The following is an 18,188-nucleotide window of genomic DNA, read 5'->3' on the forward strand; positions in this document are numbered from 1 at the left end:
ACGAAAACAGAATGCAGGGACAGAATGAACCTTCCCCTTCCTGTGTGTTCCAGTCTCAACCAGGCTTGACTGACCACCACACAGTGGTTTGTGACAAAAAAAGAGAGATACTTCCACTTGGCAGCATGCCTCCATAGCACAGGTTTGAATGCTTATGTGCTTGTGCAGTTTGACCCTAAAACTCTTCCTTAAAATGACTCGGGGAACAGAAACCAACCAACCATAGGACTTGCAAGGAATACAAGCAACACTGAAGCCTAGGAGACATTCATAAAATAATTGATTATAAAGTAAGAGAGCTTTAGCCTTTTTGTGTGTGCGTGCACAAAATCAGGCTGGTTAAATCATGGTAAATGGCAATGTTTTGAATCTGCATTCATGATTTTGAGTTGAATTTATTATTACTCCTGAGTGAAATCTACAAATTGATACAAATATATGACAATGTAGCCCAGGGACAGGTCAGGTTCAAACAGATGAAGATGAAGGCAAATGCAATACCTGTGCAACACAAAGTGAGAAATGTACCCATAGCATTGCTCCAACCACTTAGCCTAAAACTCCTTTCAAAACTAGCTAGCTTTGAAAGTGTACAGTGGGTGGGGAGGAAAGAAAGTTGCCAGCAGCCTCCCCTTCTCTCCTCAGGCTTCTAGTAAGCTTTGCAAGGAATACAAGGAGAGACGCTTCTTGCAAAGCTTGAAAGGGTCCGATTCCTCCAAAGGTGGAAGCGGGGAACATCTTGCCACTTTGTTGGCAGCCCAGTAATCAGCGCCTGAAGCAACTGCCTCACCTTGCCTCATGCAAGGACTGCCCCAATGTCACCCATGAATGAAAACATGCAGTATTTGGTCTTCAGGTGACATAAAACCATAGCAATCTGGACTGCATCATGCCGAGCTCACACTATACAGTACATGCAGCATAGTGATTTTAAGCTATGCTAGTGATTGTAAAAAGGGCAGGACAATCTTTATTTCAGCTTATTTATCTGACTATCTGCTGTGGCTTGCCTGTTATGAGTGCCATAATGACGATATGAGTAGTTTTGCCAATATATTCCTAGGGCTTTTAAAAAATGCATGTCTGCAAGCAAAATATAACAATAATATTAAGCAGGCAAACTACACAGGGATAGAGGACTGACTGAGGTATGAAGAAATGACTCTTACTGATGTGGTGACTGACAGTCAAATGAAATACAGGTACAGACATACTGTACCAAGTGCCTTACAGATTACGTCGTCTCCTACCTCTCATTCCGGCGCTGAACAGCCCTTTCGTATTTTTTACGCAACTGCACCATTTCCTCCTCAATACGGGTAAGCAAGTTGGTGAGTCTTTCAACATCCATCAGTTGCTGCTCTCGCTTTTCTTTCATCTCCTGGACTGTTTGAAGAACCTTGCAGACATCATTCTGGATGCTGTCTTTAATTGCGATGTTATTTGCATGCTTCAGCTGGTATTTTTGCAGTTTTCTGAATAAAATGAAAATTTCCTGTAAACAAAGTTACAAGCCACTCTCAGCCCCTTCCACTCCATTTTCTTCCAAGGATTACTGAGGGTCAGACTATATGATTCAGTTCATATGGGATTCAGGAACTACAATTCAGTTCCTATGAAAATCCTGAATGATTAGACTATCCTTGTCTTTATCAACTTATACAAGTTAACTTTGGCAGTCTTAGTTTGCATAGCCCACATTTTACAAAATCCCTAAATGCTGGAGGTTATTTATTTATTTTTTTCAGCCTACAAAGTGCTTCGAGTAGCTATTCTTTTATTTTATTCATAGGAACATAGGGAGCTGCCATATACTGAGTCAGACCATTGGTCTATCTAGTTCAGTATTGTCTTCACAGACTGGCAGCGGCTTCTCCAGGGTTGCAGGCAGGTATCTCTCTCAGCCCTATCTTGGAGAAGCCAGGGAGGGAACTTGAAACCTTCTGCTCTTCCCAGAGCGGCTCCATCCCCTGAGGGGAATATCTTGCAGTGCTCACACTTCTAGTCTCCCATTCAAATGCAACCAGGGCAGACCCTGCTTAGCTATGGGGACAAGTCATGCTTGCTACCACAAGACCAGCTCTCCTCTCCTTCTTCTACTTCTGTGCCACCAAAGGTTTTGCTGAGGTAAAGAGATGGTATATCTATTCAATTTGACCAATTTATTCTGTAATTACCAGTAACATTACCAACAGATCGATTGGTGCTGCCACTGCCACCTCTGCAATGTTCTTAATGATTCCTACAACCCCTCTCCACTAATACTTAGCCCATTCTAGGTGCAACCTGCCACATTTCCAGCAGTCAGCTCATTCCAATCTGTATTTCTGTTTATACTTCCAGAGTGTCAAATGCCACCAAAAAACACATTTTAAAAGCTTGCAATGAGGTCTAAAGCAATGAAGTCTAAAGCTTGCAGCGGAGGGGCTACTCCATGGCTGCTAAGCAGGTCATAAATGCAGTGATGAGGGCAGTCCCATTCTGAAGGCAGTACTGTTGCAACTGCATGTATGCACTGCTGAGCTGACTAGCCATGCAGCAGCAGCCCCTCCGCTGCAAGCAGCACAGGTATGCTTTGTGATGTTGCTCCCATTGGGAACGAAGGGAGTACCATTGCAACTGCATCCACACACTGCTTAGTAACCTTGGAGCAGCCTCTCCTCCGCAAGCAGGGTGGGTATGCTTTAAGCTTCATCGCAGCAGTTAGCAAGGGCACCTCTCCCTTAGAGCTGAGGACTGCTATGCGGTATGGAAGCTAGTGTTTTCCCCCATTGCTGCTCTCATCTTAAACATTATCTGAAGTGAGCCCATGGGAAACTGCTCCAGGGCTGAGAGAGACTCCTGCCTGTAACCTTGGAGAAGCCACTGCCAGTCTGTGTAGACAATACTGAGCTAGACGGACTAATGGTTTGACTCAGTATATGGCAGCTTCCTATGTACTTAAGGATACTTCTCCTTTTTTCTTCCTCTTTAGTGCTGTCTATGTGTAAGTGGCAATTCTCTTGGAGCAAGGTGAGTGGGGGGCGGGGGGTGACCAAACTAGATGGGCATGCACATTTAAATTATTATTTATTTTTTATGTTTTTAAGCCCTTCTTCCTCCCAAGAGTTGAGGGCAACATACATGGTCTCTCCTGCCTCATCCTCACGACAGCTCTGTGCAATAAGATAGGCTTAAAGATATTGACTAGCCCAAGATTACCCAGCAAGCTTTGTGGCTGAGCAAAGTTTTGAATGCTGGTTTCTCACAACTGTGTCTAGCAGTCCAATAATTATGCCACACTGTATGGCATAAATGTGTCACAGGGTATTCACACCATAAATGTGCATCTTATTCAAAGCAAAGGCATACAGGTGAGAAGAAGCTGTAGCCGCAGTCAGGTATGCATTTCAATGCGTACCTGAATGTGTCACTTAATTCCGTGCAGTTCTCAATCTAGCAAATTATATATGTAAGGAAGTCTGTTTTTATGCTGAGAACTTCTTAACTGGTTGCAGATGAAAGTAAATTACAAATTCAGGGAAGTCGCGTGCACACACACACACACACACACACACACGGAATAAGATACACCCCAGAATGAGAAAATAAGACTTAAGTTTCTGAATGAAACAAGAAAGCTCTTCAGACCAATCATCCACATAGATATTCACCTCTCTTTAATTACAGCATTGTTCCTTAAGATTTCCATCTCATTATCCAGCATTTTCACCCTCTCTTTAATTTCAGTTGTTTTTTGGCGGGCAGCATGCACAAGGTTTACCAGTTTGTTTCTCTCATTCCGTACAATGTCGTACATTTTCGCAAATTCTTGCATTCTGAAAATCAAACGTATTTTAGGGAAAGATTTTAATAATTGTAGTGTATCAACCATCTTTAAGAAGTTAATAATTACATGCAAGTTTCCTTACTGTCTCTGAATTTCTCTTTGCTTCTTCTTATGTTCCCTTATCTCAAAATCTTTTGTTTTTATTTCTCTAATAACACTATTCAGCCGCATCTACAAGAAACAGGAGTGCACATTTTGGTTCTAAGAGCTGCAAAGTATTTTTAAACAAGTACACAAAGAGAATATTCAAGTGTCAGTTTTTCAAAATGGAGAAGCAATGGTGCAATCAAGGAACTGTTGGCTTATTTGCATGTATTTGGTTAGCCATCACTGAATCATCTTTTGCTTCTGCTTTCTACAAAGTACTTAGAGGAATGTTCTTCTTCAGTACAATCCAGGAGAGTGAAGGAGAACACAAGGCAAAAGTATTGTTCAGAACTACTAGGTACAAGTGCAAAGCAATGGACCATACATACAGATGTGTGTTCATGTCTGCACACCAATCACTTATTCTCTCTCTCTACTCCCACCTTGAAATAGCTGTCAAAACGAACAGTGCTGATCATCTTTTTGACATTTGGTGCAAATAGATGATGTGCAGTTCAGTTGCAACCATGCATGCACCCCAACTGCCAGACGGAGAGCCAGCCACAAGGACGATGGATGTAGTCCCTGTTTGTGGTCACAGTTCTTGAGCTAGTCTCCCAAAAGGCGTTGCTTGTCATTGTCAGCAATTTTAAAAGAATGGAGAAAAAGATGAATGATAAGATGTAAACTTATCATTAACAAGCAAATTTCTGTCACATGTATATAGCGTACTAATGAACCCAGAAACGTAAGGAACTGTTTTGCATCTGCATATTACAATGCTATTATTTACATGGTTGAGGCTTGCACTGTACTTTCTGTCTTTCCCTCCTGAAGGACAAATTAAGAGAAGAGTATTAATTTTTTTAATTCCGCTTTTCAATTAGGACAAGATTCCAAACCAGCTTAGAATTTAAATAATAATTAAAAGCAGGGATGTAACTACCATTAGACAAGGGGAGACAGTTGTCTTGGGGCCCCAACTGCCTCGAGGCCCCCCCCAGAGGCACGTCACATGACTCCCCACCCGCCCGTGTTGCACCCCCTATGAATTATGTTGAGTCTCTTGGAGATCCACAGTAGCAGAGAGTAAAAAAACTAGATTCAATGTGAACTAGATATTCACTGTAATCATAATGGGGATGTTAGTGTGAGTGCACTATATATTGTGAAGTGTGTTTGTTTGTGTGTTTGTATTTCAGCGGGGGGCCCATTTTAAAATCTTGTCTCTGGGCCCACTCAACCTTGCTATGCCTCTGATTAAAAGCTATTTATTAAGTGGAAGTGTTCATACAAGACTAATTGCAGATGGTCTCAGGAGCTGGCTGATATTAGAGATGTCAGTTCACAAAAGCTGCTGCTTTGCAGAGTGTTCTGGTCCCTGGCAGGCGGTGATGTAGTTAGTCCTGGGTTCAAGGCTCCTTCCTTCAGGAGCTGCAGAGTAGAGAACAGTTCACAGGGCCTGTGTAAGCCAGCCTTTCCTACCCTTTTGTTACTATTCCCAGTAGTGGCACCAGAACTATGGAATTTTCTTCCCAGGGAGATTTGACAATGATGCATCCTCCTTTTCTGTCTTTAGATGGATGTAAAAAACCCTTTTTATTCTGAAGGCATTTGAACTGTTGTTGCTAACTTGTTTTATCCTGATTTTAATGTTGTTGTTTTTATTTGTTGTATATTTAATGTTGTTTTATTATTGATAAGCTTCTTTGATCACTTGTGTTGCAAGTGGGATATAGATAACCTGAAATACATAAATATTCAGCAGTGATGGCCAGAAAGTGTAGAATACACACCTACACAGGCTGCAACTTTACATTCACATGGAACACACAACTTAGAAACCCTCTTGTGACTTGGAAAAATGTGACTCTTCACTGAGAACTGAATACACTTCTTGGGGAAAACGATATACTGTACTACACAAGATTATCACATAATTTTAAAAAATGGCGGTCCATTTATTTTATTTTTTTTAACAATTTTGTTGATGGTAGGTAATGAATGCCTAGGTCCAACTCAATGAGACTTTTGATGGATTAACTACTAGATTAAGACAAGACAATGTCATCAACGTAAATAATCATGTAAATCATCATGTCTTTCTAAAAGACATTATGACAGATAACTTTAAAAATATGACAAAAGTGGAGTCAACTTGTAAAGATCATCCAGTCAACTTGTAAAGATAATGATGGTCTTCAAGAAACCAATGACATGGTCTTTAGCAGTCTTGGTAAGACCAATTTCTTCTTGTATTGTTGAAATGTGTTACATTGCCAAAATACCAAGGATAAGCTCTCTATTATATTCTATTTACCTGAATCCAAGACAAGGTTTTTTCCAGCTTCTTTGATGTTAGAAATTGGTGGGGTCAGATTCAGAGGCCTCTTCTTTTTGGATAAATACAGGTATAACCTGAATTGTTTAAGGGGGTTGTCTTACATTCAGAATCATCTTCTATTTGGGTAAATACTTTTTGTTATTTTTATAGCTATGGCTTCAGCAATAAATTTATGTCATTTTCACTTAATATTCAGTAATTTCTGCTCTTTTCTATAGAATATCACAAATGTTGGGATCAGTAATAAAAACAAACAACATTTTTATCTCCTAGAGTGCTCACCATTCACAAAGATTAATAAATACAACAAATATCCATTAAAAGTATCATCATCTTGATCGAAAGAGGCACTGAAAGTCAAATCAACTTACCCAGCTTCACACTGCAGTCCTAATTCTTGTGATTTCCCATCAGATATGAGTGCAGGAGAGGAAGAATAATAATCATATCACTGATAAATATAGACTTGCCAGTCAAGTATCAAACTGGACTTGAGCCATTTGTCTGATAACAGTCTATAGGCCAGAAACTACAGATGAGACAGAAATCTACAGACACCTGGCAAATCCAGGTAAGTACTAATGTCCAATGTACTCAGTCAACCATCCGGTCTTCTTACCTGGGCTTTTAAAAAATCCTTTGATTTTTGCTCCCTCTCATCAGCCTTGAGCTGAATCATACGTATCAAGTTGGCTACGTCATCCCTGTAATGTTCCAAAACCTTAAAAAGCTGGTCTTCTTCAGCAACACACTGCTCCAGCATCCGTCCCTCAACATCTGTTGATGTTTTCTAGATTGAAACAAGGAAAGGTCACTTTAACATTCCTTGTGGGGGTGGGGGACAGGATTTGCATAGTAAGTGCAATGCTGGTAGAGTGCAGCACTGCGCAAGTCACCTCTTTCATAAATCTGAAGACCCAATGCCATTTTCATCCAAAAATGGAATTCTCCTGTTTTTAATCACGATTTAATATCTAGTCAGTGCACACAATGTATTAAGTGCTTTACAGAACATACACACGGTGCTGTCCTTACCCTGAAAGAGAGGTTCCTAACCTGGGGCCCATAGGTCCAAGAGGCCTGTGGAAAATATTTGCTGCACTGAATTCAAATTACTTCCTCGTAAGCCAGAATAAGGTTTTTGGAAATAACTGTTCTGAGCTGTGTTCCCTGTAATGGAGATTCCCAGATGTTGTTCAATACAACTTCCATAATCCTCAGCCAAAGGCCATTGCAGCTGTGTAGTCCCAGAACATCATCTGGAAATCTCTGTTAGGGGGAGCCCAGATCCTGAGTACTTTGTTTTACACTAATTTTACTGCAGCCTTATGAAAACACATTATATAAAGGGGATAGGAGTCCACAGGTAATACAGTGGGTATAGGAAAGAATCACCCCCTTTGATAGACCTTAAATTCTGGTTCCCTTACATCCTGAAATGAAAACACAAAGAAAATTCCCTTCACCAGCTGTACTTATCCAATGCAACCTATAACATCCAACTGAAAAACATCACAATTACAGTCCAGAAAAAGTGTCAGAAATAAAAAAACAAGAATTACTGAGATTGAAAAAGGATCACCCCCCCCATGTCAATATTTTGTTGAACCACCTTTTTCTTTAATAACAGCCTTGAGTCTGTTGGGATACTTCTCTATCAACCTTGCACATCTAGACGGAGCAATATTTGCCCACTCCTCCATACAGAACTGTTCAAGTTCGGTCACATTGGATGGTAGGTGCTGGTGGACTGCTATCTTCAAATCTCTCCACAGATTTTCTATGGGATTTAGGTCTGGGCTCTGACTGGGCCACATGAGGACATTCACTTTTTTCTCCTTCAGCCACTGTGTGGTCAATTTTGCTGTGTGCTTCGGATCGCTGTCATGTTGAAAGGTGAATCTTCTACCCATCCTCAACTGTCTGGCAGAGGGTAGCAGGTTTTCTTCCAGAATCTGACGGTATTTTGCCCCATCCATTTTTCCTTCTACCCTAACGAGAGCCCCAGTCCCTGAGGCAGAGAAACACCCCCACAACAGGATGCTGCCACCTCCATGCTTCACTGTAGGTATGGTGTGTTGTGGATGGTGAGCTGCGTTGGATTTACGCCAGGTGTACTGTTTGGTGTTGAGGCCAAATAGTTCAATCTTGGTTTCATCTGACCATAAGACCATTTTCCATTTGGCATCAGAATCTTCAAGGTGCCTTCTGGCAAAGCTCAAATGAGCTTTAATGTGGCCTTTCTTGAGAAGTGGCTTTCTCCTTGCGACCCTCCCGAACAAGCCACATCTGTGGAGCGCTCGTGAAATTGTTGTCACATGCACAGAACAACCACTCTTTGCCATGAAGTCCTTTAACTCCTTCAGAGTGGCCATTGGCCTCTTGGTAACCTCTCTTACCAGTTTCCTCCTTGCTCTTCCATCCAGTTTGGCGGGCCGACCGGATCCAGGGAGGATAGCAGTCCACCAACACCTACCATCCAATGTGACCGAACTTGAACAGTTCTGTATGGAGGAGTGGGCAAATATTGCTCCGTCTAGATGTGCAAGGTTGATAGAGAAGTATCCCAACAGACTCAAGGCTGTTATTAAAGCAAAAGGTGGTTCAACAAAATATTGACATGGGGGGGGTGATCCTTTTTCAATCTCAGTAATTCTTGTTTTTGTCTCTGACACTTTTTCTGGACTGTAATTGTGATGTTTTTCAGTTGGATGTTATAGGTTGCATTGGATAAGTACAGCTGGTGAAGGGAATTTTCTTTGTGTTTTCATTTCAGGATGTAAGGGAACCAGAATTTAAGGTCTATCAAAGGGGGTGATTCTTTCCTATTCCCACTGTATCTGATGACCTGAGAGATCCATACATGCAAACACTTAACAACCCCTGCCCTAAAGGCTGCCAAGAAGGGGAGACATCCGGGACCGACAAATTACTAATAGGATAGACTAGAGACAAGTGACGTGCAGGAAAGTGAGATGAAGGAGGTTCATGAAAAGCTTGGTGAGAAAGTAAGCCATGAGAAGGACTTAAAGGAGCAGAGGGAAGTGACTTGCTAAATAGAGGGGCAGAACTATCAAGAGAAGAGAGTACCCTTAAAAGAGTGAGAGGGGGAAACAAAGAGGAACAACAAGAGGGTGGCTATGAAGAGAACCAAGGGAGCAAAAAAGAGTGTGCAAAAAGTGAGGGGCAGGGGAGTTGAAAAAATGCTTTCTAGTTCTGCATAAAAAGGTAAAGTGTGCCGTTGAGTCGATGTCGACTCCTGGCGACCACAGAGACCTGTTCTTTGGTAGACTACAGGAGGGGTTTGCCATTGCCATCTCCCGTGCAGTATGAGATGATGCCTTTCAGCATCTTCCTATCTCGCTGCTGCCCGACATAGGAGTTTCCCATAGTCTCAGAAACATACCAGCGGGGATTCAAATCGGCAACCACTGGCTTAGGAACATAGGAAGCTGCCATATACTGAGTCAGACCATTGGTCTATCTAGCCCAGTATTGTCTTCACAGACTGGCAGCGGCTTCTCCAAGGTTGCAGGCAGGAACCAAGGTTGCAGGCAGGGCTCTCTGAGCTCTATCTTGGAGAAGCCAGGGAGGGAAATTGAAACCTTCTGCTCTTCCCAGAGCGGCTCCATCCCCTTGGCTTACTAGTCAAGTCATTTCCCCTCTGCACCATTAGGTGGCTCTAGTTATGCATACAACTTAATGATTACTAAACAAATGTTATGATTGACAACTTAATAACTACCAAACAAAACATTATGATTGACAAGTAACTGAAGCTAGGGGAAGGCACATCTCTCCTATATGCCCTGTAATTACATGCAGAAAAGAAACTCTTTCAGCTATCCAGTTTTTGCATACGTATCAGTCATATGCTGTCCACCCCTGTATTCCTAAACAGGAATTCTGCCAGTCCCAATAACCTCATTTTCTTGTTATTTTAATGGGCAGCTTTCATTCCAGTTCTGGAGAGTATCAGCTCTCCCTAAAGAAAGCTCATCAAGCCATGCTAATCCTGTGCAAATCCTTCACATCTCCTTTGAGAAGGTGAAAACATGCACTAGACATCAAGGTTATCAGTGGAGAAAGCTGTCATCATTCCACAACATTTGTGGGGAGAGAACATACATGTGGAAATTCACCAGTTTCATGTTCATTGCTCCTGTCAGGCAATGTTCCTGTCACTTTATATTTCATTTTAATAAGTATTTGATTGATATGCCTTTGCTTGTAGTAGTAGTAGTAGTAGTAGTATTTATTAATATTTACATACCACTGCTCAACAAAAATGTTTACAAAGCCGTTTACACAAAAAATAAATAAGATGGTCCCCTGTCCCTGTCACAGTCCTAAAAGGAACATAAGGTAGAAACCACCACCAGGAAGTTACTGGAAGGATGCAGTGCTGGAAGTTGGAAAGGGCTGGCTGCTCTCCCACTGAGAGTCACCACTTTAAAAGGTGCCTCTCTGCTCAGTTAGCTTGTAGGTATTGCAAGCTATTGTATAGTTTGAGGATGTGAGCTGGAAAATCTAATACTTAAGTGAATTCTTTACATATCCATACTCTACAGTACTAACGGTTAAATTCCTCAACCTGCAACAGTCAGTCCACTATGTGAGAAGCAGGGTTGGGATGGGGACAGAGAATTGTGTAACTAGGGCAGGCTGTCTGATCAGATTCCCAGCGCCTGCATGGAGATCCTACTGAAGAAGAAATACACTTTTTTAGCAGTTTATTTTCTAGTTTATTCCAAACATCTCAGATCTAACTAATCATTGTAAAGGTATAGAGTGTATAGAATCTCTGTACACACAACCTGAATATCTTCCTTGTGTTTAGTGTGATATGATCTCCTAGCTATTTTAAAGAATGACTACCAATTGCAATAAATTACAAGAAAAGATGTTAAAAATACGACCCTGAATTTGCTAGGATTCGAATTTTTAAAAAATCTAATCCTCAATATCTTATTTGACCTATGGAGATGGGTATTAAACATTTACCAACATTATGTTATATTGATAATGAAAAACAGCCTCAGAATCATTAAACAATCACTTACCTCCTGGGCCAAATTTCTCTTACTTATTTCAACTTCTCTCTGGAGCTCCCTTCGCCTTTCTAATAAAGTCCCATCGTCTTTAGGAACAGCATCTATCTATAAAAGGGAAACAAAGTTAAGATTATGTAAATTAAGGAAACTGTGGTATTTTCATAGAATCAGTACTTGAAAGCATCTCCCTTTCATGTTTTGTTACAAAATTAAACATGTAGGTACAAACTGAGCAAATTTGAATTTGCTCCGTGGTTTGCTAAAGGTTCAGGGCCAAACTTGAACAATGTTGTTAAAATATCACCGTTGTTTTTGGTATTACAGCTGCAAACCATGTATTCTGCTGCAGTTCTATTAACCTCAGTGGGAGCTTATAAAATATTGACATCCCCCCACCCACCCAAGAGCAACCTGCTCTACAACAGCTGCGTGTTGGCACAGCTAACTTGGTGGTGGATAAAACACCTTTCAGATTGGTTATAGGAGTCCCAAGAAGTTAATGAGGCTTTTTGACATCATTTGAATTAATTATAATCTGACATATGAAGTTTGATATCCACTAGATAAAAAGAATTTATCTATCATATTTATATACTACCTGATATGTGTGTATCTAGGCAGGCACAGAGCAAGACTGGCAGCAAGCCGTGTTCGACTGCTGCCATGGCCCCCTGGCCCCACCCCTCACACCTGACATCAGACACAGAGGGCTGACTAGCCACACCCCACATCTGATGTCAGGCACAGGGGGCGTGGTCTCCCTCCAAAACGGGGCTGTGCGGCCCTGTTTGGAAATGAAATAATGCCCCCTGCGTCTGATGTCAGGTGTGGGGGGCGTGTCGGGGCCGTGAGGTGTGGCCCCTGATTGGCAGTGGCCTGGGTTCTTTGAACCCATTCACCCAATAGTGGCTCTGCCCCTGTATCTAGGCAGTGTACACAATTTAAAACACCACAAATATAAAACAGAGTAAAAACAATTAAAACTATCTCACAGTGTAAAAAAGTTAAAACCATTTCATGGGATAAAAACAAACAGTTTAATTTCAGTTAAAAATCTGAGAAAACAGGTGTGTCTTGAGATGCTCCTATTTTGACAGGGAGCATATTCCAAAGTCCCTGGCAGTCACAGAGCTCAGTCCCGAATGGCCACCAAACAAGCCAGTGGCGACCATAACCAGATGTCCCAAATGAACTTAATAGGCGGCAGGGTTCATGACAAAGAAGGTGCTCTCTTGAGCACCCTGGACCCAAGCTGTTCAGGGCTTTATAGGTAATAACCAGCACTTTGTATTTTGCTCAGAAACATAGCAGCAGCCAGTGCAGTTCTTTTTAGATCAGTGCTATGTGATCCCTTCATGTTGTCCAAGAGACCAGTCTGGCTGCCACATTCTGTACCAATTGTACTTTCCCGAATACGTACAAAGGCAGCCCCATGTAGTGTGCATTAAAGTAGTAGAGCCCAGAGGTTACTAGCATATACCCCACTATTTTAAGGTCATTTGCCTCCAGTAATGGGTGTAACTGACATATCTGCTGAAGCTGATAAAAAGCACTCCTTGCTACTAACTCAACCTAAGAAACCAGAGAGAGTTTGGGATCCAGGAGCACTCCCAAGTTCCCTGATCTTTTAGGGGCCATCTCCCAGGTCCTGACCCCTCCCCCCCCGTAAGTACCTCCGTCTTATTTGTTATCCCCTCATCCAGCCCATTATTGCCTCTAGGCAGGCATTTAGGGAAGTTATGCCAGCTCCTGATGAGGACAATATGGAGAAATAGATCTGGGTGTCATCAGCATATTGTTAACACCCTGCAACAAAACTCGTGATGACCTCTTCCAGTGGTTTCCTGTAGATGTTAAAGGGCATTGGAGACAGAATGGAGCCTTGTGGAACTCCATACTTTAGTTCTCACCTTGCAGAACAGCAGTCTCCAAGCAACACCATCTGGAATTTGCCAGAAAGGTAGGAACTGAACCACTATAAAACAGTCCCACCCAATCCCACTTCCCTCAGGAGACCCAGAAGGATACCGTGGTTGATAGTACTGAAAGCTGCCGAGAGATCCAAAAGGATCAGCAGAGTCACACTCCCTTTGTCAGTAGCCAATTGGAGATGATCCTTCAGGCCGACCACAGCCTGCTCGAAACCTGGTTTAAAATGGGTCTAGATAATCTGTATCATCCAAAACTGCCTGGAGCTGAGAGGCTCCCACCCACTCAATCACCTTGCTTAACCATGGAAGATGGGAAACAGGTTTGCAATTAGCTAACACTGAGAGTTCCAATGCAGTTTTCTTCAAATAAGGTCTAATAGCCGCCTCCTTAGGACAAGAAGGCATCTTGCCCTCCTTCGGAGAAGCATTTGTAATATTTACCAGACCCTCTCGATAATATGATTACCAGATGAAATAAGCCAAGATGGGCAATGATCAAGAGAACAGGTTGTAGGATATACAGTCCAAAGCAGTTTGTCTACATCCTCAGGAGTCACAAACTGAAAGTGACCCAATCAAATCCTATAAGAGGAGTTGCTGGACACCTCCACTGTAGTCTCTGCAATAACTGTGGAATCCAGTTTGGCCCAAATATGAGATATTTCATCCACACAAAAGTCATTGAAGACATCACAGTGAGTGTCTGTTCCAAGTTCAAATTCAATGGGGAGGTGGCACATACTATAATGCACCCTCCTGTTTTTAATATACACTTCATATTAAAATAATATATATTTTATATAAAGTGTCAGTAATATTTTGTATGTTTCTTTTTGCAGTTTTGCAGAATGATATGACCCTCTTCCAGTTTTCATGCCATGGAATCACTTAAGGGGGCACAAAGGTAATGAAGTAGCAGCCATTGCATGTGCATCTATCCATTTGGGGGGAACTGACTGACTCTTCTATAAATTTGCTCGGCCATCCCACTTGCTTCTCCTTCTCTGACATTCAAGATGCTGCTCTGTTTTGCAATAAGCAGTAAAATATATTAAGAAACTAATCACCCTTAACACTTTTCACCAAAATCGGGTGGGGGGGGAGTAATATTCATGGACATAGTAGATAAATTGTTTGGTTTTGCAACAATTTATGACTGTGGACAATTTTTGAACAAAAACATGAAAATAATATTCTCTCTCTCTCACACACACACACCCCATTGGTTGAGGGTGGCTGGGCAAGATTGTAGAGAGACAATTCCCCCCAATTGATAAACACACACAAAACAGTGGCCAGCTCATTCTGCCCCCCAAATGATTCCTGGTTTGAAACCTTTTCCTATTGGCTGGGGAGGAGGGCAGGCAAGTTCATAGAGGGGTCACAGAATGTCCAGATATTACATAAACATACATAACTTGGCTGACATTTTATATTAAAAGGGGAGAGCTGCTTTATATACCCTATATATACATTTATATAATTTTAATATAAAGTTTATATTAGGAGGAGGAGGCTGCTTCATATCCCCCTGTATACATTTATATCAGTTTGGTATCAATTGTATATAAATTTGATATCAAAGTTGATATGTCAGGTTTTAATAAATTAAAGCAAAGATAAGTACAGAAAGACCTCAATGTTTGCAGGGATTCTGTCCCATGGTACAACCGCGGATATGGAAACTGAGGATATCAAGGCATTGTGGCAATGGGGAATTGGGGATTAGGTTCCTGGTTGGGAGGGAACATCACCAAGACATCGATTTGGGGTGTGTGTGCAGGGGAAAGTTGCCTATCGTACTTAACTACTCCCCTTGAATTGTGCTGTGCCCCAGAATGCCCCCAAATCGGCCGAAAATAGCCAGTTTTTCCTTTCCTTAAAAAAAAAATGGAGCCATTTTGAGGCCCCAGAACACAAAAGGGCGGCTGGAAATGACCTCCACAGTCATTTCCGGCCACCCCGACCTGCATATACACAAGGTCTACATGTCCCCTCCCCTTTTTTTTCTACATATGCCGAGGTTGGGTATCTATTACCCAACCACAGATACGTGAATCTGCGGATATCGAGGTCCTCTTGTACTCTTGCCAACATTGTATCCCTACGCCACTTCTTTGCATGCTGTGCATCATTTTGGGTTATTGCTGTCATCCTGCACATATTCTGTTGATCATGGCTGCTGCAACACAGCAATACCACCTCAAGAGGTTGCATTATAGAATGGTGTCTTAGATTTGCTTATGGTACCACAGATGGTGATGCAATGCAAGCAACATGGCCCTGATCCAATTCATTTAAAAACTGCACTTAAAATACAACTTTTGCCTGTGATCGCTCAGCATTTTGCAGCCTACACAATTTTTTTCAAAAGGGCTATTTTCCCAATAAAGGATTTCAGAATCTGTTGTTTTGATTCAGCGGCAACAAGATCATATAGCCCAACATAAGTGTTAGCACTGTGTGGCCTGTCTGTGCTAGACTGACAAGTAGCTTAGAAAGCTTATGCATTTAAAAAATCCCAAACATCAACTGCACAGTAAGCAGTTTCACAAGATAATTCTGCATTTGGTACTATGCTCTTGTGAAACAATTGGCTTACTAAAAGTGAATATCATGTAGGGAGGAAGTGGTTTTGTCAGTTTCCTGATTCTGTGAATGCTTATTCAACCTACAGTTTCCACATGATTTCACATAATAGGGTAGAATTTGGAAGCAACATTCATAGCATCATTTTGAGGAATAAGCATTTTGTATTTCTTATAATGCTGAATATTCAACAATGTGTTATAGCTTCAACGTGTTATAGCTTGGGTGAACTTGGCTGCCATGATTGCTAAAATTTTAGAGTATTTAATTTTAACCAATTCAGTTAGCAAGTGGATTGCAATATTCCTTAGCTTAAGCTTCTCTGTTTGACTTTTCACAAAGGGGATGTGTCTTGGCATTTGATGATGATTTTAAATTAATTATTTATTTTTGCTGAAACCCGCTCATATGCAGCTGAAATCAAGGCTTGAAATTCCTAATTGGCACACACTCCAAAACAGGCAGCAGACATGTTGGCTCTGCTGTGACATTATCGCTGCTGTCTTTCTTTGAGGCCTGCTAATTCCAAGTATGGGGAGTGAAGTTTCCTGTAGTAATTTGACCAAACTGATTTTGAAAAATCCAGAAGTAGTACAAGCAGTATACAGTACTACTGTGCAAGAGCGCGCGCGCGCACACACACACACACACACACACACACACACACTGGGATGGGTGGGGGAATCGTACATGTACTTATAGAGAAGAAGCAATGGAATGGTTGATTAGATGCCGTGAGAAGATAAAAGGTGTTCAGTGAGAAATCTGTGTCAGGACCATTTCAATGTTAGTACAAATAAATTATGAAATGTTTATTATCCTCCAATATTTATTTTGAAGAGATTTCTCATTCCTGAGAACAGATTTCACCAGCCCCCACAGAAATTATCAGCTGTTACTAAGGTGAAAAACAAAAATAGTAGGAAACAGCACTGCAAACCCTTTTCTTCCCACAGTCACTTCCTTTTTTTCTTAAGGGGATAAAATCAAAAATATTTTTCCCCATTCTGGCATACTGCGTAAGAAGGCAATATTTTGGGGAGGGGAAATATTTTTGAGTTATAGAACCAGCTCTCAAACTAACCTTGTGATCTTCACTCCCTTCATCTTCACTCCAACATAATCTTCATTATGTTGAAGTGCCAGCGAAGAAACTTGTGATCACGCAGAAATCTACAAATGACAGATTTCCTGAATTTCCTTTTACAAATCCTTTTTCAATCATTTTCAGCACAAAACAAGTCCGCACAACTCAGTTGGTCCCCCACATATATCAGAAGGCTGCAGGGAGGTTGAGCAGCATTGATGTCACTCACAATCATCTCAGTCAATGGGAGATCGTTTTTGCTGTGCCAGGGAAATGTGAATTTTTAAACAGGGATTTAAAACAAACTACTTCATGCAGGATAGGAAAAAGAAATATCAGCACTACTGAATGATGAGCTGCTTAACAGAATACTACTAAAAATGCTATTTGAGATTTAAGAAACATCCCCAATATGGCCTTTTGCAATTTCTAAGGCTTAGAAGTCATTGTTTGGCTATTGTCACCAGGGAGATTCAGATTTGGAAACTTTAGCTGTAGATAAATTTCAGATCTGGATCATGATCCGTTGCACTAATAAGAATGTGGACTGCGCCTGCACAGGACCATTTGGGCAGAATCGACTAGCTCCTCGAAGTGCTTAGTTCCGTCCCCTGCATGTGTGCACTTTGTTGATTTGGGTGGGTTAGCATTTATCACATTTCCTTTCTGACCGCCACTGTGTCAAGCACCTCGGACAGTTAGCTCCTCAGTTTGAAACATTTTCTGTGGAAAAAGAGAATACTTTGAATTATCCTCTGACTCAGATTGGTATTCACCATTCTTTATCTAAACAAGAGAGAGAGGAGGGGAGGGAGGGGAGAGAGAGAGAGAGAGAGAGAGAGAGAGAGAGAGAGAGAGAGAGAGAGAGAGAGAGAGAGAGAGAGAGAGAGAAACAGACAGACGGATTTTTTCAGTGGCAAAAAACAGTAGGCTGGATTATGATGGCTCTGACTCGGAACAAACTCCTGATGATGGCACTTGAGTATCCCTGAGTTTATTCTTTCTCCCCTATCATTATGGATAAAAAGAAAACCTTTAAGCGCTGTCTCTGCTGTAATGCCAAACCTCCCTCAGTAGATAACCATGAGCTCTGTCTCCTTTGTGGAGGAGAAGAGCATAACACTTCTTCGTGTTAAAATTTGCCTGACTTTTCCCCACCAGACGAAGAAAAAGAGCCCAGTGCCTATGAGCCACACTCTATGATGAGGCTCTGTGTCTCAGCACACCAATGCCCCGATTGCCCATCGACACGCCATGCCTTCAACAT

At 41.6% G+C, this 18,188-nt stretch overlaps 1 protein-coding gene across 5 annotated transcripts in view; it reads right to left on the minus strand.

Annotated features, from left to right (window-relative positions):
- CCDC146 (coiled-coil domain containing 146) overlaps positions 1-18,188 on the minus strand; it is a 116,802-nt gene that overhangs the window by 10,838 nt on the left and 87,776 nt on the right. For all 5 annotated transcript variants that reach the window (XM_053251310.1, XM_053251311.1, XM_053251308.1 and 2 more), the window contains 5 exons: positions 11,324-11,419; positions 6,880-7,050; positions 3,912-4,000; positions 3,654-3,818; positions 1,251-1,475 (listed from right to left, as the gene is read on the minus strand). In XM_053251310.1, coding sequence (XP_053107285.1) covers positions 1,251-1,475; positions 3,654-3,818; positions 3,912-4,000; positions 6,880-7,050; positions 11,324-11,419 — 746 coding nt within the window. The remainder of the gene's footprint in view (positions 1-1,250; positions 1,476-3,653; positions 3,819-3,911; positions 4,001-6,879; positions 7,051-11,323; positions 11,420-18,188) is intronic.

Source organism: Hemicordylus capensis, chromosome 5 (assembly GCF_027244095.1).
Source record: "Hemicordylus capensis ecotype Gifberg chromosome 5, rHemCap1.1.pri, whole genome shotgun sequence".
In the NCBI taxonomy this organism is placed as follows: domain Eukaryota; kingdom Metazoa; phylum Chordata; class Lepidosauria; order Squamata; family Cordylidae; genus Hemicordylus; species Hemicordylus capensis.